The 22,130-nt window shown below is 49.4% G+C and overlaps 1 protein-coding gene across 1 annotated transcript in view; it reads left to right on the top strand.

Moving 5' to 3' along the window:
- Window positions 1-22,130, top strand: part of LOC144161511 (2-oxoglutarate dehydrogenase complex component E1-like) — a 203,376-nt gene that overhangs the window by 103,916 nt on the left and 77,330 nt on the right. Inside the window, exons 13-14 of the mRNA XM_077692173.1 lie at window positions 16,383-16,485; window positions 20,340-20,610. Coding sequence (XP_077548299.1) covers window positions 16,383-16,485; window positions 20,340-20,610 — 374 coding nt within the window. The remainder of the gene's footprint in view (window positions 1-16,382; window positions 16,486-20,339; window positions 20,611-22,130) is intronic.

Here is a 22,130-nt window from a genome sequence, read left to right as displayed (position 1 = left end):
CACTTTTGTGGTGGGCATAACCTGCTGTGCAGTTCTGCCAGCCAGTGTTGCTGCTTGCTTTGAGTGTCTCCTGTTCCCTGAGTTACAGTACGCATATAGTTACCGTATTTACTCGCATAATCCTCGCACTTTTTTTTCGGAAAAGTCAATGCGAAGTTAGGGGTGCGAGAATTATGCGGGGAAAAAAATACGGTGCACAGTGTTGCCAATTTGCCTTCTGCCAATCCCGCTAAATGTAGCGGTCGTTTTTTGTATATGTAAGCTCAGTGTTGCCAACAGCAGCCATTTCTTTTTATTTTATAATTTACAACGTAAACAGTATCCTGTCGATCAGCGATCATGAAATTGCTGCCTTTGCTTTCTGGCGCGCGCCCTATCTCGTCGTCGTATGTGCGTGCCCTACTCCAGTAGCGCACGCTGAAGTCTGACGCCGAAGTGCTTGCCTGCGGCACGGTTCCCGTGTTCGATCGCGTACTCTTTCGCTTTCAATTTGAAAGCGGCAGTGTAGCTGGCGTTCCTCCCCATGGCGGAGCGGCACCAAGCACAAAACAAAGAGATCAAAAAGTTCTCAAAATGGCAGCGAGCTATCCACCACTGACGCGAGTGACTCACTGACTGCTGCCGCTCAACGACGGGACCACGATGGCGACACGACGACACGACAGCGGGCTGCGCGAACGCAGTCTAGTTGCGCGCACGCGAAACCGGCTCAAGTACAGTGCGAGCAGCGTGTTAGGGCGCCTGAATGTCCTTGGATACACAGCGCTCTCCGGCGAACGGAGAGGCGGCAGGGGAGGGCGCGCGTTGGAGAGCGCGTGCACCATGAGGGTTTCGCGAGCAAGCAACTCTCGCCGCTGCAAAGTTGGGGGTGCGAGGATTATGCGAGGAACCAAAAAATACAAGTTTTGGTGGCTCACATTAGGGGTGCGAGGATTACGCGAGTGCGAGGATTACGCGAGTAAATACGGTATGTGGCAGCAGGATGTAGCTGGCTGGAAGCATGGCAAATGAGAACGGTAGATGAGATGAGAACAAGGCGGCCATCAGAGTGTCCGCACAGGTTGTGTCCACCCACAGCTTCTTAGCTTGTGTCCACCCACAGCTTCTTCACGGGAGGCGGAAACCCCAGTGTCGTGTGCCACTGCTCGCTTCTTCGTCCTCTCGTAACAGAATTTGTATCAGCTTGTCACTCCCGGTCCAGAAGCAACCAGCTGTGAGAGCGATTATCTCAAAGCGATTTATTCCACAACCGTGCATGCATGCACGTGAGCTTGCACCATCTTGGGCCCCACTGTTGTCTGTGTGGGTGCGTGGGCATGTGTCAAGCGAGGAGCTTCCGTCGTCGGCCTCGTCACAGTGGGTGCTGACCGTTGTTTGCTGTAGGGCACCCCCGTTTCTGGTGCAGCGGAAGGTTCTCTTCGCGACCCATGTGAAATTCCTAAGCGATGCACCTAGTGAATGTTGGGGGTTGTTAAGACGGTGAAGGTTTGGCTGGGTTCGAGAGAGGTGATGTAAGCAGGCTTGATACGGTCTGTGGTGACGATGTCTTGGCGATCATTGATGCTGAAGGTGAAAGTGGGGGGCTGTCACTGAGGGACTCTGTATGGGGTCATTGTAAGATGGCATGAAATAGCTGCTGGCGGCATCATAGCACACGAACATGTGAGTGCAGGACGGGAGGTACTGGCTCGCGAAGATGGAGCAGTCGCTAGGCTGTGGAGGAAGCACAGGCCAGATTTGCTCAAAGAGCCGCCGTACACCAGCTCAGCTGATCTGCAACTCAGGTCTGTCTTGAAAGCTCTGATGGAGGCGAAAAGCAAGAACACCTGTGTGTACGAGATTTCGGTGCACCTTAAAGATCCCCAGGTGGCCAAAATTAATCCGGAGCTCTCCACTACTGCGCGCCTCATCGCCTGTGTTGCGTCGGCGTGTTAAACCCTACAATCAATCAATCAATCAATCAATCAATCAATCTGTCTTGAAAGCTGAGTGGAGGCTGAGTAGGACGACGGGGAGGTGGTCAGCCAAACATTCGTGGTGCTCAAAGGTAGTGAGAGCTGCCTCGAGTGGTGTAGGTGCAAGCACTTCATCATCCTGTTGTCAGACGGATTGCGAGAGGTCGTGTGGATGTTGCTTACTCCAGGGGTGGAACTGCTGCGCCAATTGCGCCATTGTGTGCCAATTTGCCCTGCTGCGCCAAGCTGCGCAGAAACGGCAATTTGCGCGATTCTTGACCATTGAGAGCATAAAACGCCAAATTTAGCCCGAGTCTTGTCGTCGTCCGGGCAACACTGAGCACTGGCTACACAATAGACGCAGCCGCATCCACGCCGCATCCATAGCCACGGCAGTTCGGTGCACGACCGGCTATGTCGGTGCACTCGTGTTTTCCTCGTGGAGTTTATCGCAACGTTGTTATCGCCGCGGCTTTTCCGGAAGGCTGCCACCAGCATGAGTAAAAGTACTTTGAACAGTTATGTAGTGATATAACTTGAGGCATGGCCTCTGGAATTTGCAGCTGCTCGAAGTAAGACGAACGACCCCTTCGCATCAGTATTTTTTTATTATTATTTTCGCGCGAGTACGCAGTTACTGTGGTCATTGAAGTCTCTTCGGGACCTGCACGAACCGAGAACCGCGACGACGCGAGCTTCCGCGCGAAGGGCTCTTCTGCGATACTGAGAGTGTTGCAGAGGCCGCTATCACTTTCATTTAAAACAGTTGCGTGCAGCGCACCACACAGCCGCCGTACTCGTTCACGCGCCGACGAGGCCCGACTCGACCGCGAGAGCGGGCGTCTTGATGGGATGCCGTGCCCGCTTTCGCCTTCGCGTCTATTACGGAATGAGGCGTCGTAAAATTGCCATCTTCGTTCGCTGCCTACCTTTGCCTGCCTATGATGCCTGCCTTCTCGATCGACGCGGCGGCGGCAGCTTGCTGCGAATACGGCATCATATTGTACGGCGCCCGTCTTCGTGTTGGGGAATATCGATGCGAGATGATGTGCGCTCGGCGAGCGCCGCTCGGGTAGGGCACGTTCACGGCGCCTGATTTCACGGTTGCGGTGACGGCGGCAGCGGGGCGGCGCACTGCACGCGATTGTTTTAGCTCGAAACTACTTTGCCAAAAAATTTTAAAAAGCAGCCACTGTTAGTAACATAGTGTTGATTATTATACAAATAAAGGCCAAAAAGTCGCTACATTTAAAGGAATTGGCAAAAAGCAGGTTTCAGTCCCGAGTAAAGGGTAATATCAAGGTGCCAGCTCCTATTTAATTTATTGCGCTCCTTCTAAATAATTCTGGCCATTTCTATTTTTCATGCAGTTTTTGGATTCATCATCATCATCATCAGTTGCTCTTAAAAGTGCGCTCAGCCGCATTATTCAAGGCCGTCAGTGTGCTCCAAAAGTGCTCCTAAGTAGCCCCTAAATTGCTCCAAACCTGCTCCAAAATCGGATTTTTGTTGCTCCAAAGCTGCTCCAAAATAAGACTTTTGCTGCTCCCGTGCCTGCTCCAAAAAGCTAGACCCTGCTTCCACCCCTGTTACTCTGAAGCTGGAACCGAGGGTGCTGAACACAGTGGCTGTTGGATGGAATGCTTGCCCGGCACCACGCGCATGACGTCAAGGGCATGGCGTGAGACGGGAGAGCTTTATTCTGTTTGCGGTGCGGTATACGTGCGAGTGCAGGAGAGTGTCCCACACCCTCCCCTCTCTAAAAAGGTCACGGTTCCAACCGCGATGGCGGAATTATGCACCGGCCACTCTTGCTGTGAGTATGGTCACTGCTTGTGCACAATGGGTTCCGCGGTACTGTCTCTTGTTGCTGCAACTCGTTGGCACGCTGAGGCATTGCGATCAGGTGAGTTCTGTTGCGGCGAACAGATCCATAATCCGTGTCGACCCAGTAGGACCTCGGCTCCTCCGCATGCTCTTTGACCGTGCCAAATTTTTTAAGGTCCACGATCCATACGTCAGTATCGGGGTCCAAGTCCGGAAGGTCTCGTGCCCCATGCCAAATGTCGAAGTGGCGCTGTTGCTTTTTTCTGCTTTCAGCCTCGTATGCTCTCAGCCTGTCTCTGTCCGGGAGGCAGGGGACTAGGCTGTCCGCTCCTACCATTAGGAGCTCAGCAGGAGAGTACCCGTTCTTGAGCGGGCTCGTCCTGTACGCCAAAAGCGTTTTGTAGGCATCGTCCGTCTTCTCGAGGGAGCCCTTGATCACTTTTACCGCAGCTTCCACAAGCTTGTTGCTTTGAGGGTACCGGGGACTCGATGTCACGTGTTTAAAACCGTATTCTTTGGCGAAGGCTGCAAACTGTGAGTCAGGTCCCCTTGAAAATTGTGGACCGTTGTCACTGACGACCACTTCGGGGATTCTATGCCTTGCAAAAATTGACTTGCAGTGAGTTACCACTTGCCCTCGCAGTCAGGCTCATGAGTTTGGTCAACTCTGGATACCTCGAGTAGTAGTCGGTGACGATTAGCCACCGTGCTCCTCCAATGAAGAAGAGGTCGACGCCGACTCGCTGCCAAGGCCTGTTGGGAAATTCTCTCGGCTGCAGCGGCATCTTCCGGTTAGGCCTGTGCTGGAGGCAGGTCCAGCAGGACTTGACAAGATTCTCGATGTCGGTGTCAATTGTAGGCCACCAGACAGCATTTCTTGCTCTCGCACGGCACTTGTCAAAGCCGAAATGGCCTGCGTGCAGTACACTGAGAGCTGACTCCTGTAGCTTTTTGGGCACGACTATCCGAAAGCCATGCATCAGGATGTCGTCGACTTCGGTGATGCTGTCCTTATGCGGCCAGAATTCCTTAAGGTTTTGTTTGAGGTCGCGACGGCTCGGCCAACCCTTCTGCGTGAATGCACGGAGCTGGCGGCAAAGTTCGTCCCGTTGTTGCTCCCGTTTCAATTCGTCTAAGGAAGGTGGTGAAACTGGGAGCGTAGATAACAGCTGACCCATGGGTCCTTCAGTCTCTCTCTCGAGCTCATTCGTCTCGCCGTGGCTTACGGGAGACCTCGATAGGGCATCAGCTGCGGTCAGTTCTTTGCCGGGGACGTAAACGACCTCGTATGCGTAACGCATTAAAGGGACACTGAAGTGATATGTAAACATTGCGGGATTACTAGCGCAAATTGTAGTCCGGAGCCCCCAGGCCATGTTTCGACCACTCTGGGCGTGTTTACGCGATTTTATTTAGTAGAAAAATCAATTCGAAAATGCTGTCCTCCTCTCTTTACGCTCGCCCATTTTCTGTGGCGTTTTCGTGTGACGTCGGGAGGAGCCGAGCTCGCAATTGGCTGCGCTATTGCACGGCTCCCCGGCCGCAGGCAGAGTCAGTCGGCCCAGCATTTCGTCCGCCGGCCGCCGACGGGTCGTCGAATTCGTTCGCTCAGTTGAAACGAAGCCAGGACACATTTGTGAATGGAAGAATGTGCCTTTCTTCACTTGGTTAGTTTGTACACTGTATCTAGCTCCAAGTCAAGGTCGCTTCAGACAAGCGCTGCACAAGCGCACCTGCGACGCTTCGCTGACCGGTACGCCAGTAGGAAAATATAAGGCCTCTTGAAGGCGGGAGAAGTCAGCGAAGTCAATATAGGTAATAAGGAAATAAAATCAACTGATATTTTTACCGTACAGCGTAAAACTAGGGTGCGGGAAGCACTTTTTTTGTGCTAGGTGAACAAGTACAGCGGCCAGCAGCACGACTACGCATCTGCGAACGCTTTTCCGTCTAAGAAATGCAATTGCTAGACGTGAGAGATTGTGGAAACTTGGGGGATGGTTACTGCACGAGCGCAAAACAACAAATAGTCACCTAAGCTGCTTGGAATGCTAACACTAAATAAAAGTGTAAACTGGTTATACATTATATACCTTATATTTCCAAGGTCGGCAACGCTCGCCCGTGGCCGAGTGGTTTGAAGCGTTAGGTATGTCAACGCAAGTGTTTTGCAAGTCACAAGTTCGAATCCCCGCGGGTACGAGCTTTTTTTTTTTTTTATGACTTCACTTTTTCGTTTTCCACCGATGTTTTCTATACTGAGTTCACCTTTTTTTGTGCCGCAATGTTCATTGCTCCGCGAACTAGTTCACAGAACGCGCGCAGGCTGGCACTAGCGCGCTAGCGAGTTCTCGTTGGCATGCTGTTGCCATAAGCACCTACTGCTTGCTGGCAGTGGGCACAGGCCAGAATCAACAGACCCTTGGCCTGGTTCGAACACGCTTTTTTACGATACAGGCATGAGTGAGGCAAGCTCCAAATATAGGGGAAAAGCGAATGGCATTTGAGCGTGTGCGGGGACGCGAAGGGCGTTCATGCACTGCGTAGGCCTCGGCTAGTGAATGCTAAGATTTCAAGCCATCCTGGGAGGCTTATCTTATGCATTTTACAGCCGACAACATGGCAGAAGCGCGGTACGATGATTACTGAGATATTGAAAATGCCCATCCAACGACGCCATTGGTTGTGTTTTACAGAACCGAAACCGAAACTTGTTTAATTGCTACCCTTGGGCATCGCCCAATCACCGTGCCCCCTCCTCCCAACGCCACAGCCTTAGTTGGTGCGGCCGCCGCAAACCGCGCATGGTAGTTTTTCTTTTTTCGCGCTTTGTAAAATAATTACCGATTTGTCAACCGGATAAACGATGAAAAGTGTGCTAATTTGAGTCAGTATACGCAGTGCAAGCAAAATCGGGAGCTTGACAAATTCACTTCAGTGTCCCTTTAACAGGGGTGAGACAGCTGTGCATATTGCGCCTTTTTGATACAATTCCATTTTCCTGCGCCAAGCTGCTCCAAAAGCATGAAAATTGCGATAATTGCGCCAAACTGCTCCAGAAGAGCCTGGAAGGCACGGATTTTGATGCTCTTGTCAGTTCCGGCGGGGACGAAAGCCTCCCGCATCCCGGTAATCTCTTTTAATGTTGGTCAACAGAAATGGCAGAAGTAGAAAGACTGAAATGAAGCAAACGGTAGCTTCTAAAACACGATTTGCTTTTTGTCCGGGTTCGCTGAAACGGCCTTCCCGATTAGGCATCGCTGTGGCTACAAACATGGCCGTTGCCTGATCTGCCTGCTACTGCCTACTTCACGCGCTCACTGCGCATCGCCGATATTTACCCTGGTTTATTTTACGCTATCAGCTGGGTTCCAGTCTATTCATTCTATCAATTGTGGCTCTGAACAGTGACGTTAGCGCGGGGATATGGTTTGAGATTGGTGCGAGATTACGAGAAGTTGCGCGGCTCGTAAAAAAAGTTTTGAAATGTGGGGCCTACGACTTCGGCGTGGTTTGTCCTTGAGTGCGAAACACGGTGCGTGCGTCTATAATCGGGTTCGTGAATTGAACTTTTTGGCTCGTTGTGGTGTTATAAAATGCTGAGGTGTTGCTATGCTTCGAAGCGCTATCGCGAGCCTTGGCCCGGGAGGGAACGGTCGGCACGAAAGTTGCGGGCGGCGCTGCGGCGCCGCGACCTGTCCAGGCAGCGCCCAATAGCTGCAGGACTGCATGGTTGCCATAGCACGCGACTAATAACACTTGATCTATGCGGAGTGAAATTTAATGCCCAAAACCAGGTGGCTAAACAGTAACGCTACTCAAATGATCACCGGGTGGACGTGCGCCCCACGGACTGCAACGGGTAGGCATGCGACCGTTAGCTCGAAGTTGCTCAACTGTTGCCGTGACTACACTCGTTCGTACAACGCAGCCTGGGATTACAAAAATAATAATTTTAGCATTGAAACGGTAAAAAAACACGCCACAATTGCAGAGCCCTTAAATTTGATAATGTTAACGGCAGTTTTGTTGTCAGTGTTGCGTACAGCCACAACACAATCTCACCAGTCAGGAAAAAGGTAGTGCAGTTAGAACTTTGTGGTACTCTTTAAAAATTCTTTCACGTAAGTCTGTTTCAGTGTACGTGTATTCAAAACTGATTGGAATGTGTACTTGACCCTTCAAATTGCTGAAATTGTGATTTTTTTAAGCTCACAAGACGATGTATTAAATGTTCCTACCTGCTCCAAATCAAGCTTCTTCTGCTCCAAAATCGAAATTTTGCTGCTCCGAAAACTGCTCCCAAATCTCTTTGGGCTGTCTCACCCCTGCTTTAAGCGCATCCGCACCCTCTGTAGACGAGGCGTTAAGTCGTCGATAGGTTTTGAGCCAAAAAGCGCAACTAGGGGCTTGTGGTTGGTCTCAGGGCAAAACTTCATCCCAAAGACGTAGTCGTGGAACTTCTTGTATGCCCAGACAAGAGAGAGACCTTCCTTTTCAATGTGAGGGTATGGACGTTCTGTTTCCGTAAGTACTCGAGAGGCATAGGCGATAACAGCGAAGTGGCCGTTCTCTTGCTTTTGGCGCAATATGGCGCCAAGGCCGTAGGACGACGCATCCGCTGTGATCTTCCTCGGCCTGTCGTTACTGTACACGGCCAGAACTGGGCTTGATGAAATCAGTTTCTTCCATTTGCCGAATGCATCCTCTTGTTCGACCTCCCAGACGAACTCCTGCTGGACAGGGGCTGGAGAAGTTCGGCCATGTTCAGTACGAAACAACCGAGGTAAGTCGCCATGCCCAGTAGCCGTCGAAGTTCAGTTTTGGAAGTTGGCCTAGGCATTTCTGTGATGGCTTTGTGTTTTCTCTCATCAGGTCGAACATGGTTGTTCTCGATGACGTACCCTAAGTACGAGATTTTCGTGATGCCAAAATGACATTTTTCCTTGTTTAGTCTAACACCGGTGCGTCGAATCCGCTCGATAGTACTCTGGAGTCGCTCATCGTGTTCCTGCTTGGTCGAACCCCAGATGAGAATGTCGTCCATGTGACAGGCGACCCCATCGAGGCCTTGCAGAATGTTGTTGTTGGAAGTGTTCAGGAGCAGAGCAGATGCCGAAGGGTAGACGATTGAAGCAAAAACGACCAAAGGGCATTATAAAGGTCGTGATCAATTTGCTTTTCTCGGTAAGCGGGATCTGCGAAAAACCCGAGGTTGCGTCGATTTTCGAGAACCATGCGGCTCCTCGAAGCATGCCAAGGGTGTGCTCAACAGCTGGGATCAGGTGCCACTCGTGGAGTACAGACTTGTTTAGTTCCGTGTAGTCTACACAAATGCAGAGTGCCCCCGAAGGCTTGAGTATGACGACCATTGGCGCGCACCATGCTGTGGGTTGCGTGACAGGAGTACCGTATATACTCGTGTAAGGGCCGCCCTCCTGTAAGGGCCGCACCCGTTCTTTGGAGGGGGAAATTTCCAAAAAAAATTCAAAAAACCCGCCACAAAGATGTAGTTAGTTCAATTGCGGCTAGATGGCGCTGCCAGCTTTTCCCACTTCCGCCGACAATGCACAGCGCCATTATTCCTTAGTGTGGCCGATGGTGTGGCGCATTGTTAGTGTTGTGTTGTTTCTTCTGATCGGTGTCGTCTGTAGTAGTGAGCCCTGTTTGAGCCAGCGCAGGTGAGGGACGATGGGCCGGAATTTGAGATCGTTCACCGCAGCATTTAAACTGCAAGTGATTGAATATGCGGAGGAGCACGGCAAGCGGGAAGCTGTACGCAAGTTTGAAGTGGATGAGAAGCGCATGCGTTACTGGATAAAACAAAGACGCCCTCGCCGTTACCAACAGGAGCCGAACGGCGTTTCACCGGCTGACAACGATTAGCAGCTAGGAAAAATACAGCACCTGAGAATGTAAGAGTGGGGTTCTAGAGTAGTGACTTTGTCAGTGGCACCCTGAAAGGCCTGGGTGGTGTTACGATGGCGAAGGAGCAAGTAGACATACCGTATTTACTCAAATCTAGGCTGATACTTCAAAAAAAAAAAAAAAAAAGTCGTTTAAGAAAGTCAGGGGTCGGCTTAGATTCGAGGATGCGGCTTTCCTGTCATCGCTAGACACTCAACGCCAACTTGCGGCCACAGGCTACAGCCACGGAGGAAAAAAAATTGCTTGCAGCTTGCGGGTTTGCTGACTCCATTTTGCTTGTTTGAATGTTGTGAACCCAGCTGTCAGCGTTTCGTGCTTGCTTGCTTATGTCGCCGTGTGACCTCAAGAGGCGCCCGTGTTCACAGAACAATGGCGCCCACGAAGCCGTGCCACTACACTGTGGCTTTTAAGCGGAAACTAGTCTTGGAGGCCGAGAGAACTTCAAACCTCCAAGCACAGCGCGACTTCTGCGTCGATGAGAAGAATGTGCGCCAATGGCGGGAGCAGCAGACCAAACTTTTCAACTGTGCCTCGAAGCGAATGGACAGGCTGTGGAAGCATTGTAATGACGGGCTAGCTGACACTGCAAGATCACAAACTCACGCTGACTGGGTGCATCAAGCCAACTGGCGAACTGGGTCACTGCGGCATGGGGCCAAATTCCAGCCAAGCTACCGTAATTGTGCAGGCCTTCCGTTAGTGCAGCATCTCGAACACGCTGGACGCAAGTGAGGACAGCGTGCTGTGGGAAGAGGACAGCGATGTCGTCGATGACAAGTGAGCATTGAACATGCTACGACAAGCACCACAAGCTTCAAGGGACCCTGCAACACTCTTTGAGCAGTGCAAGTAAACCTGCGCGACATATAGCTTACGCTGCCAGGAATACCTGGGCCAAAAATTACACGTGCACGTGAAGCAATGAGTGTGCAAATCGCTGTGAAAGACGCGGAAAAACCAACCGCGCTCTCTTCAGTTCTCTTCATTATGCACCCCTGGCATGGCCTAAACGACGTCATTGAGGCCATGGCTGTCCATAGGCTGTCACTGGTCAACTTCGCGGCTAATTTCTCGCATTTCCTGTGACGATCCGCTGTCGTTGGCACTGTGTACGAACCTCTTCTATGCCTGAACCTGTATGCACAGTTTTGCCATTTCTTTTATGTTTTGAATGCGCGCGCAGTTTGAATGATGAGCTCAATATTGTGGGCAAGATAGGCCCAAGCGGGCCTAAGCGGGGTGCAGGGTGTCTCCCCACGCCCGGAAATGACCCATCCAAAATGCCCCAGAAAGGTTCGTGGGAGACGCCACAACAGGTTCGACTTGCCGACAAAGGCGACGACGGGCTGCAAAGGGCCAGGGCGAATCAGGAGATTTATTGGCCGAGTGGTACAGCGCATATTATCGCCTCGACAGGGCTAAGAACTACACTGTATCAACGCGCACCTCAAGGCCGGGCCTCAAACGGGCTGCGGCAGCTGAGGCGACACGAGGGCTGCCGGTGAGGTTGGACTAGCCTACCTCGCATGTCCGATTGGGGTCTCGGGGCCCCGGTCTGGATGGGTGGCGGTGAGGGTGCAGGCGAGCCGCAATCCCCCTGCATTCCCTACGTTCTATCCCCCATCTCCTTTGCGAGCGCCGAGCCAAGAGCAAGAGAGAGCAACGAAGTGCACGCGCCGCGGAGGAGAGGAGGCAGGTTCCCGGGCGAGGAGGAGCGACAACGGCGGCGGGGCAGTTGGTGCCCGCCAGCGTGTCGGCCTGCGAGGGGACGTCACATGCGGCGCAGGAAAGCGTGCTCGTTTGAAGGTCGCACTCGCGGGAGGAGGAAAAGGGAATACAAAGGATCCCCACAATATTTCCCTTTCAACCAGATAACTCGACAACAAACGTTTACTGCTTCAAAAACGTCCTGCCGGCCCAAGCGCGTGCTTGCGAGCAGGCACCCATGCCTGCTTTTTTGTGGCACCAGACCAGAAATAGACCCCTCCACGTTGCGGAGAAAAGGAGAAAACTCCCCGGCCTATGATATATCGAAGGCCGTTGAAGAGAACGCTGCGAGCCGCCCCCCTCTCTAGGAGAGAGCGTACAGCTTTCGTCGCATTGTCCGTGCTCGAGTTGAGAGGGAACAATTATGCGCGATTTCTCATCGTGCATGGTTTCGGTGATAGTGAATGGATTTTCATAATTCTTGCGAGAGGAGATTGCTGGGACAATAGACTTCACCCCAAAATACATTCCTAGTAGTCGATGGTAAGTGCTGCAGGGCCCCTTTAAATATAATAAAATGCGTGGTCTAGTCTGTTACTAGCCTTTTTTTATTCAGCTAGCATTCGAGGTAATCTGCTTTTTTTTTCTGACCTTCCGAATTTCGGGGGTCGGCCTAGAATCCAGTAAATACAGTACTCGAGGAGGCTGGATTGGGTGATGCTGGCGGTTTTTGAGATGTCTGTGGATTTAACGGATATATGGTAAGCTTTGACTGAATGCACCTTGCTGAAGGTCTGGCGGCCTTCCGGATTCTGCAAGTGTGGTAGTGGGTTGCGGGATAGCGTGGTTGTCCATTGAGGGCACAGTAGTCACCTCATGGCCTCCCGTCATCACATCCTTCTTTGGTGCTGCATGGAGGGCTGACGCACAGTGGCTGGAGGATGAATAGATGATTTCCAGTTCTAGCAAGTGCTTGAACTCCCAACGAGCAATTACAGCACAGTAGTCTAGCAAGACATGTTGAGTGAAGCTTGTGTTGATGTGGTGGGTGGTGGTGTGCTTCACCATGTGAGGCCTTGTGATGGCAGGAAAATCCACAAGGACCTTCTGGCAGGTTGCAGATGGCACAAAAGCTAGAAGATGTGACCTAGGCCGAAATTGACTGTCGGCAACAGTTAGTGTTGAGTGGAAAATTATTGATGATTATTAATAGAGGGGCTATTTCTTGCCATCGTCGGTATAGCAAAGTGGCCAGATTGAGGCTGACTTTGGATGCTGTATCAGCCAAGAAGTGGTGGTGCCAAGAGGCTGCTGCACGTGCAGGCAACAATGCCGACTGTACGACAGGACCAACAGTCCTGAACAAGCATGACAGAAGAGTGGTCTTGACGATGGAGCCGAAAACCCAAATGTGTTCAAGATTTCGGCGCACGTTAAAGATCCCCAGGTGGTCAAAATTAATTCGAAGCCCTCCCCTATGGTGCGCCTGAGTAGCGAAGTGCGTTAAACCTCCTAATCAATCTAGAAAGGTTATGGAATTGAGACTTGGGTTGGGAGTGTTGGCCGCTGCAGGATGCATGTCGGCGCTGCTGCGAGAAGGGTGCGAGGGCTGAAGCTGATGGCTCGGTTCACTCTCGTGCCAATCAAACCTGGAGCTGTGACTTGAGGTGGAGGGTGTACTGGCAACCTTGGTGATGCTGGGGGACGGTTGTAGTCCGCCACGTTGTCGGCCAGCTTTGCCAGATGGTCAAGTGCAGCTGCAAATACTAGGACCTGCAGGGGGCATTGCAGGAGCAGCTCCCAAAGCAGCGGGTCGTTGAGGCCCTGGCATCAGTTGCCCACCGGTTGCCACATGCAGTGTCGTCAAGCTTCTTGTTGTTCAGGAGTCAGCTGGGCTCTGACTCGGACCTGCATTGGATGAAGTGGCCTTCAGGGGGCCATTGTACAGGGCTACTGGGTGCGGGGTATTGAGGATGTTGGCAAGTTTGACCGCAACGCTGGTTAGCATATGGGTTCCCTAGCAAAAATTCTGATACAAATTCTAATGCACGTATATGCTTATTGCCACTAATAGACCTATCAGTCTGTATTAGTCTATTAGGTTTATCAGTTTGTATTAGCCTATTAGTTCTATCAGTCTGTATTAGTCTATTAGGTCTATTAGTCTATTAGGTCTACCAGTGTGTATTAGTCAATTAGGTCTATCAGTGTGTATTAGTCTGGTAGGTCTATCAGATTGTATTAGTCTGATAGGTCTACCAGAGTACTAGTTCTATCAGAACCAGTGGCAAGTTCGAACAAACCAATGAAACATGGCAACACATTTTATTATCAGAGTGCACAGGCAAATTCCTCTGGCTGACAGAAATCTGGCTGAATAATTTAATGATACATAAGTTCATAACCTAAATAAGAACGAACGAATAAATTGCAATGCGAATCCACAAAATAGCTGCAGCATGCAATCAGAAAAGCTCGTCAAACCGGTACGGTCCAGCCATAGGCACATATCGAGCGCATTAAGTAATGGTCGATTGAACACCATTCCCATTTCGATGCAACTTCAAAACGGCATTCACCCTTCCGCAACACGTGATTAGAATGGAGTCTCTTCGTGAGGCATTCCCTTGAGAATGAACAAAGGAGTCCGAAGTGGCGAGGTGACGGGTCAAGATGGGTCGGGCGGCGGCCCGGATCATATTTGTCAATGTTAGGGCGGCGGGAGACACATCGCCAACACTTCTGGATGACGTGATGCACACGCTTTCTTCGATGTCAGGCGTTTGTTACACAGCATACCAGACAGAGCAAAGAGCAAAGACAGAGCATACCAGACAGAGCCGCAAGAAGACGGGTCCATGATGGATCGCGCTGTGGCCTGGTTCATGCTTGCCAAAGTTATACGGATGTTAGACACATCTCCAACACTTCTCAATGACGCGATGCACGCGCGTCTGATGTGAAATAACGCCAGAAGCCGCTTCCTTCTAACCGTCTTCTTCCCGAACCTACAGACACGCCAGCGGCACTTTGATTTTGTCGCCATATTGGCTCTCCAACGAAAACCATTGGCATGGCTTGTCTTGATTTCGTTGCAGTTTTTTCGGCTTAGTTAGATTTCTCTCTGCTCTTCTTGCAGTCTCTCAGGTAAGGTCAGGTAAGGTGGCTTATCGCTGACGCAGCACTCCCAGCTCCCATCAGCTCTCTTTGTGCAGCGCATTTTTTAGGAGCGAAAATGAAAAAAAAAAATGTTGACCTATTTTGCATAATTATTTGGTTGGAGATTTACGGAGATTTATTAGTGAACAAAACGCTTCATAACATTTTACCAAATAAAAATTATTGCTCAAGGGCGATCATTTCAACCTTTTGTCTTGTGATTTTCCGGAAAAAATAAAAATTCTGGAAATCACACTTTGCGGGTCCATTTGAATTAGTTTTATTTAAACCAATACGTCCCTATTAGTTCATATTAGACTCAGGTCTATCAGATCTATTTGTATTTGTGAACTAATACAAACTAATAGGTGTATATGTATTAGACTAATACAACTTGTATATGAAACTTATAAAACTGATACAAAGTTTGTATAAGACTAATACATGTCTTATACACCTAATACAAAAATGTATAAGACTAATACAAGTTTCTATCAGAATTTTTGATAGGGTTACAGTGCTGTTGTATTCCGTCTCCTGGCTAATGATGTGCTGGAGATGAAAGCATGCCTTAACACACGTTAAACAAAATTGGGGTAGCATGGGGCTTTTCATGAGTAGCTGGGGCTGCTTGGAGGCCACCACCAAGCTGTAGCTGTCCCTCAGGGTCTGGCGGGCTGAACTGAAAGCCATGTAGTGTAGAAATTTGGGCTTTCAAACAGTAACTCCAGTGACAAAGAACAAGTGGACACCCACAGCACTGTGTGTGTCTAATCGCTCTTTGTCTCTGGTTGTCTGCGCTGCAGTTTGAGAGTAAAAGCCATAGCCTCGACCTGAAGGGATCATAAAGACAACATGGGCCAACTTAGTCAAATAAGCTATATAGTGACAAAGATAAAACAAAGGGTGCCTTCCTTTAAAGCCTACTCCCCCAGCTGCACTTCTGACGCGGTAAGTCTAAGTATCACTACATATGGTCTTATCCCGACAATGTCAATCGTATATAGAGACAGTTGTGTGGGCTGGCAGCGGGAACTGGTTGTTTTTCGAATAACAAGTTCCACAGCTGTGGTGCTGCAACAAGGGGGAAACAAACAAGAATCAGAGGTGAAGGTACAAGCAGCGGAACAAGTGATGGCAATGCTGTGCCATTTCTTGAGGCACAATTACTTTTGAAGATCAAAGAGTGGCAAACAAATTGCACTCTGTTTCCCTCTCAGAAGCCCAGCCTAAGTTGACCAATTCTAGTGAATTTTTGCCCAAACAAAGAGCAAAGCCCACGGCTACGTGTCGTAGGCTTACTACATGCTGAAAGGGTCTGCTAGGTTTTAGTACCAGAATCATTCAGCGATTACAAACTTCCGCTTTGCGCATGACAGGGTTGAGTCAGTGTACTGACGGGGCACTTTGTTTGCTGCCACCCCAAATACATCACAGGGCCCTTGCCATATCATATAATCTTCCAGGAAGTGGGTAATTGAAAATTCACCTTTTTAAACTTAATTTATCAGTGATAGCTATGACACTTCCCACTGAGCCAAATTGCAGGGAGGTGTGAAAAAAGTGAAATGATGTGAAATTAAAGGTAAACCTTTTAAAAAAAGTGAAATTATATAGTATTCTGTTCATGGTCTCCTTGAAAAAGCAGGATTTTGAATACTAATTTCCTGGAATTTGTCAAAAAAAGGAGGGGGGGATCTTGCAAATACGTTCGAAATGTTTTCCTTGACAACAAGCTGCTGGTAGCCCGGACTGTGAGTTTTAAGTGTGCGCACACTCTACATCCTCCTCTCCCTGGTTCTGCAGGAGGAGAAGGAGCGGTACGAGAGCATCCTCTCGGAGGCCTACAAGAATGCTGAGAAAGAGGACAAGTCCTACAACCGGGACTGGCTCGACTCGCCGTGGAGCGGTGCGTTGGCTTCTTGGTCCTCCATGCTTGTGACGCGCACACAGTGGAGCTGGGAAATTTTCACAACAGGACGTGTGCGCCTCCTTGGCACCGTCTTGCCGAGAACTGATGCACCAAGATTCGCCCGTGAATGAACCGCTGCACAGTTGCTCTTTGCTTAGGCAAAATTTTATTCTAAAAGTGAAAGTCGACAGTCCATCTCCAGGGCAACACAGTGTTTGTTTGTTTACCTGCGCCGGGCCGCTCCAAAAGCTTGAAAAATGCAAAAATTGTGCCAAACTGCTCCAAAACCGTATAAGAGCCAAGGATTTTAACGCTTCCGTAAATTTTAGTGGGGAAAAATGCTTACTGACGGCATAGTTTTTCAGCACCTCCAAGGTCATCAGGGTTCGCACAGACCCTTGAAATCCTTGAATATCCTTGAATTTGATAACATTAATTCAAGGGCCCTTGAAACTCCTTAAATATAAATGAGCTCCTTGTAATCCTTGAAAATTTAGTGGGCTTTGTTTCAATAAAGCAAACGAACGACGTATTTCCGTAAGTCGCACTGATTTTAAAAACGCGTTTACTGAGGAATGACTGCGAAAACAAGTAGCTTTGACAGAAGAGCAATAGCAGCAAGTTTCGGTTTCGAAACCGGCAGCGCCTGCGTCGTCTGGCAACAAATGCGAGCCAGAAATCCAATCCAATCCAACGCAAGTTATATCAACGGTCGGTCTATGGTCCCTAGAATATAGGACCATAGTCGGTCGGTACTCTGTCCGTGCGTCGGTCTCGCGCGTCATTTCTCAGCGAAAGTTCGCGTTTGTGCTGTGTGCAATGCTTGCAACTTTACTTTGACAAGATGCCAGGCGGAAAGTGGAAGTTTCAGTCTGCGTGGCTGGAGCATATCGTCACTGGGTGAGGCCGGAGACAAGCGACCCTTATCGAGCGAAGTGCGCAGTATGTCAGAGGTCGGTCGACATTGCAACAATGGGGGAGTAGGCGTTGAAGAGCCATCAGAAAAGTGCCAAGCACCGATCCAAAGTTGCGGCGGGTGAGGGCTGCTCTTTCGTCACGAGTTTTTTGCAAGCGGCAAACGTCACAGAAACGACTTCTCAGCGGGAAAACACGGAAACATCCTCTCGAGCTGCGACCCTTGACGAAGACTGCAGAAGGCATGACTCCGTGATTGAAGCCGAAATTTTGTGGACGATGAAAGTTGTGTCTTCACACTACTCATACAGCTCCAGTGGATCAGTTTCCGAGCTGTTCCGAAAGATGTTTCCGGATAGCGATATCGCGAGAAGTCGAACTGCTAAAGAAAAGGAGCTGGAGATAGCTCCCGTGGAAAAAGAAATCCATGCGAAAACTGCGCTGCTTTCATAAGTCTTGTGAGCAAATAAAATTTTGCTAACACTCCTTGAATTTTGCCCATTTTCATCCTTGAAATCCTTGAAAAGTCCTTGAATTTTCAGTCAAATATTCTGTACGAACCCTGGGTCATGCTGTTTCTATAGGTTTAATTGATTGATCATTCAATAAAAACCCTGCATAAGTTGACAAAAAAACGGCATTTTCGGAGCGCCGTATCTCCGGAACAACATTACTGGGCGCCACCATCTTGGTGTGGTGAAAATTGGAAAACATGGCCGCCGGGCGAAGCAGGTGCTCGTGGTTCAGCAGAGTGCGATTCACCGATTGCTACCTTTGTTTTATTTATGGGCGTGGTTGGGTTTACATTTAGTCGTTTGATTAGCTGCGCGGATCGAAAGACGGGAGTTCATCAAAAACAGTGTGGTGCCCGCGAAATATCCGTGTTGCGTCCTTGATTGTGAGGTGCGGCGCTTGCTTGAAGTGAGATTTCGAACTCACTGCGGTGTTATAAAACGCTGAGTTATTGCTGCTTTTGACAGCGATCTTGGGAGCGGCGGGAATGGGACGATCGATACTGCAGAAGTGGCGGCGCAGCGCGGGGCAGGCTACATCGCTGCAAAATGTTCAGGTACTGTCCGATAGTGGGACGGGTTGCTATTGCACGCTAGTAATAATGGTTCATGTATTTGAAGTGAAATTTAATGCCAAAAGGAAGGTGGCTAAACATACCAACGTTACTTAAATTATGATCGTAGCGAACGTGCACCTTGGGGATTCAAATGGGAGGGCTGGTGGGGTGCGACTGTCACCTTGTGCAAAACTTTTGCCGTAGCTCTACACTTGTGCGTAAAGCAGAGTCTGGGATGACAAAAATAATAATTTCGGATTTCACATAATAATAAAAATACCTTTCGATTGCTTAGTTTTTCAATTCGATATTTTCAACGGCCCTCCACACTATCTATGCATACAGCTAAAGAATTTAAAAATGGTTCGTATAATGGTAGTGCAGTTCGTACCTTGTGATACTCCGGTAAAAAAAACTTTATTGAAAGGCTGTTTCTGTGGTATTTACGTTCAACACCGATTAAAAAGTTCACTCCCCCCAACCCCCGCTGAGTTGCCATAAATTTGATTTTTTTTTGGCTCCTAAGGTGACACAATAAATGTTGTTCTGCTCCAAATCAAGGTGGTTCTGCTCCAAAATTGAGATTTCGCTGCTCTAAAAACTGCTCCCAAATCTGATTCAGCTTTCTCACCCCTGTATGGAGGAAAGGGAAGCTCAGGAGAGGCCCTGACATCATGGCTACTGAAACTGGAAGTGCCATTTTAGGATGTCTCCTTTTTTGCTTTTACAGTAGAATCTCGATGATACGAATCTCGCGGGACTTCGAAAAATATCCGTATCATCTGAAATTCATATAAACCAACATAGACCAAAAAATTGAGCACTAAAATAAAGTTTTCGTGATATTCTTTCTTAATTTCGCGTGACCCACCCCGGTGGCTCAGTAGCTAAGGCATTGTGCTGCTGAGCACAAGGACGCGGGTCCAATTCCCTGCTGCGGTGGTCGCTTTTCTGATGGAGGCGAAAAGCAGAAACGCTCGTGTGTACGAGATTTCGGTGAACGTCAAAGATCCCCAGGTGGTCAAAATTAATCCTGAGCCCTCCACTACGGCGCACCTCATCGCCTGCGTAGCGTTGGCGCGTTAAGCCGCATTATTAATCAATCACTCAACTTTGTGAGTCTTGTTGGTCGCCTTCAGTTCCTCGTGCTTCCATCTTCAGTAGCGCACGCTGAACTCGTTGACGCCGATGTGCCTGTTTGCACTGCGGTTGCCGTGCTCTACAGCATATTTGATAGCTTTCAACTTGAAAGCGGCTGTATAACTGGCCTACCACCCAATGGCAAAGCAGCACCGAAACCAGCATGGAACAAAGTGATGAAAGACTTCTTGAAATGGTGGAAGGCGAGCTCTCGACAGCTGATTAGACTGACTGCTGGTCCTCCAACGAAGAGACGACTGCGGGCTGCACGAACACCACCTAGTAGTGAGCTTGCGAAACAGGCCCAATGACAGTGTGAGTACTGTTTGAAGGATGGCGCTAGGCTGCCATGTTCCCGGCACACCTGGATACACCACGCCCTCTGCCGAATGGAGTTGGGGTGAGTGCGTGCATCATGCAGGTTTCGCAAGCAGACGACTTTCGCCGTTGCAATTTTGGGGGTGTGAGGATTACGCGAGGAAACAACAACAAAGAAAAAAAAAAAAAAACAAGTTTGGCAGCTCACATTAGGTGTGTGAGCATTATGTGAGTAAATACGGTATGTGCCGTGCACACCACTGCACGTTTGAGAACTGTTCCAATAAAAGTGGTGGGACAATAATCTTTGGGACCATTTGGTAAAAACAACCAGCTTGAGGTAACCGTTGCGAGAGCAGTCTCTGGGACAGCTGTTAATAATTGCGGCCATGTGGTCTCCTCCGCGCAGGCTTCTTTGGCGATCGGGACCCAATCAAGTGTGACCCGACGGGCGTGAGCGAGGACATCCTGCAGCATGTGGGTGTGGCCTTCAGCTCTCCGCCGCCGGGCAACTTCAAGATCCACCCGGGCCTGCGGCGCATCCTCAAGGCGCGCATGGAGATGGTCGAGCAGAAGACCATTGACTGGGCCCTGGGCGAGGCCCTGGCCTTTGGCTCTCTGCTCAAGGAGGGCATCCACGTTCGGCTCAGCGGACAAGACGTTGAGCGGGGCACCTTCAGGTACTGCCACTGGCTGGGTTTTTTTTTTTCCCTACTGCTCAGCGTAGTGCATGCAGCAAGAATACTGTGAGCACAAACCTTGATGCTTCCGTGTAACACAAACACTCAGTTTCGTCAGCAGTTATTATCGCCATCATGCTCCCCATAGCGCCCTTGAAGCCGAACATGTTACCCGCCGCGCGTGGCGCTGGTGTGCCCCGCCCGAGGAGATCCCGAGGTGGCGCGCCTTGCCACTATGCTGCTGTTGAGTGGTTCACGCCCGGTTCTGATGTTTCGTAAGCCGTTGCACATGATAGTTTTGTGTGTGTAATTGAAAGAGCAGCCTAGCTAGCACTACGCTGATCTTTAAATGTTCTTGGTTCTTTTTTTGTTTGTAATTTAGAGAGGACATATGCTTGCGGCAGTCTCTTATTTCTGAAGGGCCATGGCCCATGCGGTTTGAAAGGATAGTGCAATAGCGTGTTATGGGATTATACCCCTAATAAATTTATGTGATTGCCACAAAGATTTTATGTTTGCGATTTGTTTTACCCTGCTTTTATTTGTTGAATTCCTAACTGTTTCATAATATCTTAATAATATCATAATATCTTACGTCTGCAAGATGTGGGCAGCACTTTGAATGAACTTGTGCATTCGTAATATGGTAATTGTTTTATGTTAATGAATGGCCAGCGTACCACTGAACTATACAGTTTTAAAATGATCCCGTTATAAAGTGCGCCATATGGTGTTTTTCTGAGAATTACAATTTTGAATGTTGATCATTTTCGCTGCCTTGAGTGAAGTTATTAAAAGCATACCGTGTGTATTGTGTGGATTAGTGCACTGAAATGGCCCAGGCAAGGTGGGACGCATTTTCTCGGGACCGAGCAGGTCTCAGCCTTCAACGGTTTTTTTTCGTGCCGTGCTGGCCCAGGTGCATGCAGGCAGTGTCTGAAGCCCGGCAGTCATGCGCTGCAAATTCGTGATTGTTGATACCAAAAAGTTAGCTCATTGAATTAGGTTAAATTACAAAAAAAAAATCGTAGCGCGAAGTCACTGGAGCTCTGTTAAAAATCTATTTCGTCGATATTCTCCAAAATTCATTTTTCTGTGTCCGGATATTTACAGTGTAGACCGCTTATAACGTATGTCGCCGGGGCCGCAAAATTCCGCACTATAAGCGGTACCGCACTATAACCAAAACATGAGCGAATTCAACCACATCTACACCTACCTCTCAAGTCATCCTAAATTTTTTATCACCCAAACACACAGCACCTAAAAACGAAGGCACGGTCTTTATTTCGTATTATTTTTAACATCAACCGCTGCTGCAGGGTCTCACACATTGCAAAACCGCGGTCTTACAAATGGCGAGCGTGGCTCTAACTTCCGTTGTGCTTGTGTTTTGAAAGACCACGGCTCCGTTTTTAGCGTCTATGAAGATGCCGCAGGACATGATAGCCAGCGGGATTTCTTTTTTTTTACCTCACCTTGTGTTCACGATGCCGAAGGCGGCTGCTTATCAGCGCAAC

This window comes from Haemaphysalis longicornis, unplaced genomic scaffold (assembly GCF_048455015.1).
Source record: "Haemaphysalis longicornis isolate Haplotype H1 unplaced genomic scaffold, Haemaphysalis longicornis Haplotype H1 scaffold_119, whole genome shotgun sequence".
In the NCBI taxonomy this organism is placed as follows: Eukaryota; Metazoa; Arthropoda; class Arachnida; order Ixodida; family Ixodidae; genus Haemaphysalis; species Haemaphysalis longicornis.
The sequence above is the reverse complement of the archived record's forward strand: the minus strand, read 5'-3'. Positions and strand labels throughout refer to the sequence as shown.